Raw genomic sequence first — 2,500 nt, 5'->3', positions numbered from 1 at the left:
GTTTAGAGAGCCCCCGTGTGGCCAGACTTCACATGGCAAGCTGTCGAGCTGTTCGCGCAGATTTGCTAAATAAAAGGCTTCTCTTGTATGGATTTTTGTTTGTATTTGATAATATGGCAATACACGTTGGTGTTTACATGTTTCATGTGTGCATGTATTTTTTTTTCTGCTTTCGAAAATGTGTTTGACTAATATGGTACGACGGGTTGTCCCTATTCTGATGTCACTAATTGCATGAAATACCTTCGGTAATTTGAAATAAACCTTTCGGACCCGATGAATTGTGAAAAGCTGAAATCTATATTTTGTCGCGGCTGCAATTTTGAGTAATTCTAGACGTATTCTAGACATTTTGCTGACGGTTCCTACAATTATTCGTTGGCTTTATTTCAAAAATATTTTCATAAATGTTTAAGACGCATCAGCTTGTGTTGTCAATTGTGGAAAAGGGCTTTTGGTTCGGTTTGAATAAAAAATAGTTTCGATCACACTGATTCCACCTTTTAACAGTCGAATCGTCAGCAAGATAACATTTTTTTTTTTTATGAATCCTATCCAAGCGCCTAAAAATATATACTCATCTGAAGCAGATTGATTATTTCTAATCATTTTGACGTTGAAAAGAATAGATCTATATATTTTTTATTTCTCTCCCTCTCCATAGATTTATTACAAAGCAGTTCGGGATATCGATGCAGGGGAGGAGCTTTTAGTGTATATGAAGGACGGCATTTTCCCGGAGGGATCCATGGCACCCAATTTACAAGGTAAGGAGACCAATGCGTCTCATTAGCGCATATTTTAAACTAAATCCAAAACTGCGGCCTGTTCTACTTGGGCGCCCATCAGCTACCACTGCTGGGCACATTCGGACGGGGGAAAGAGAGAATCCCTCGTTCGTTCGTTTCCTCAATAAATGTAAATTATTCCAATCGTATTTAAAAAAAAAAAAAAAAAACTCAACGGCACTAAAAGTACATATTTTATCCGACTTGCCAATAACGGCGTTGAATTGGATTTGTTTTATTTCACAGAAAGCCCACAGAAATAATTCATTGACACTTGCTTTAGATTTCAACGTTGTAATTTACTGTCAACCTCAGAGTTTAAAAACGTCTACAGAGTTCAAATTCATCATAAGAAATTATTCGGACACTTGGAACATTTTTATACTGTTTTCATTTTATGTTTGAAAGAAAATATTTGTGAAAACCTTTTAGAGAAATTATTTCTCCTCAAAAAAAAAAAAACAATGTTCCCCATTGTTTTTTTTTTTCTTCAAAACAAATCCTTTTGTTGCTGGATAACTTCTTTTTTTTCATTATCGGACCCCTTTCCCATTGCATTAATACAAAATCCAATTCGCAGTTTTTCCTATGCATGCAACAAAAATAAATAATGCCAATATGTCGACGGGAATCTAAAAAAATGTGCGTGCATAATTGTTGAATAGAAGTGATGACTGAGTGGAAAATGATTTGTTCAAATCCCGCAGTAGCATGAGTGTGAGTGTGTGTACGTGTGTGTGTGTGTGTGTGTGTGTGTGTGTGTGTGTGTGTGTGTGTGTGTGTGTGTGTGTGTGTGTTGGGGGGGTGAGTGTGTGGGCGCCGCAAGAACGTGTTAATTAATAGCCGGCTGAATAAAGAAGAAGCAAGCAAAAAAAAAAAAAAACTGCAATCAACAATTAATTTAGTTTGTGAATGAGATTCAAAGGAGTGGTGCAGCCATGAAAAGTGTAATTCTCTATTTGTGTGTTTGTCTGAGTGATCCGCTCAGTGTGCTTTCTGCATCGACTTTATCGGAGCCGGAATTTAGTAGCGTAAAGAACTTGAGGAGTCCCTTGAGACGTCACCCATGGTCCTAGATTAGCTGCTAAACTGCACATAATCGTCTTTCCAATCATCTCCCCCAGAGTCATTAGCCTCCTCTTTAAAACCCACCGACCCCAATGAGGTGAGCTGCGGTGGGTGGGGGAAAGGGGTGGTGATGGGGTGGGGGGCATTTGAAATTGTTAGTCACACTCTCTTGCCAAAGTTGCATCAAAGTGCCGAGTTAAAACAACGACCAAAATACACTTTCCGTGGAACGTGCACGCTTGGTGTCCAAGTGTGCGATTTCGATCGCTTTCTCTCCCAGTGTCATGGCCGACTGACGATCGGGTCATTTATCCTCCTCATCAAGGTTGGATACATGCATGATGCCAGGCTAATGCTCTTTTAATGGGCCCAAGAAGGTCCAGCTGGATAAGCGGTCACGGTAGAATATGAGGCGAGCGTTGCATTGTATAAGTCAGCGCCGATAAACCCCTTGAAATGATGGATGGCTGTGTACATTGCCGGATGGCAGGTGGATGCCTTTGGCGCCACCGTGCAGCCCCCGCTTACCTCTGCTTGCTCCTCGAGGCTTACAGTATTCTTTTTGGGAAATTGTTCCGACGCACACGCGTACGCTTATTTCTGTGCACAAAGAGTCTCCACCGGACCCCCCCCCTCCCCCTCCC

At 41.0% G+C, this 2,500-nt stretch overlaps 1 protein-coding gene across 10 annotated transcripts in view; it reads left to right on the top strand.

Annotated features, from left to right (window-relative positions):
• The window catches only part of prdm16 (PR domain containing 16), a 217,717-nt gene that overhangs the window by 196,850 nt on the left and 18,367 nt on the right, over nucleotides 1–2,500 (top strand). For all 10 annotated transcript variants that reach the window (XM_019887927.1, XM_019887923.1, XM_019887924.1 and 7 more), the window contains one exon: nucleotides 665–767. In XM_019887927.1, the coding sequence (XP_019743486.1) occupies nucleotides 665–767 (103 nt within the window). The remainder of the gene's footprint in view (nucleotides 1–664; nucleotides 768–2,500) is intronic.

The sequence above is a fragment of the Hippocampus comes genome, unplaced genomic scaffold (genome assembly GCF_001891065.2).
Source record: "Hippocampus comes isolate QL1 unplaced genomic scaffold, H_comes_QL1_v1.1 scaffold14, whole genome shotgun sequence".
Taxonomy (NCBI): domain Eukaryota; kingdom Metazoa; phylum Chordata; class Actinopteri; order Syngnathiformes; family Syngnathidae; genus Hippocampus; species Hippocampus comes.
The sequence above is the reverse complement of the archived record's forward strand: the minus strand, read 5'-3'. Positions and strand labels throughout refer to the sequence as shown.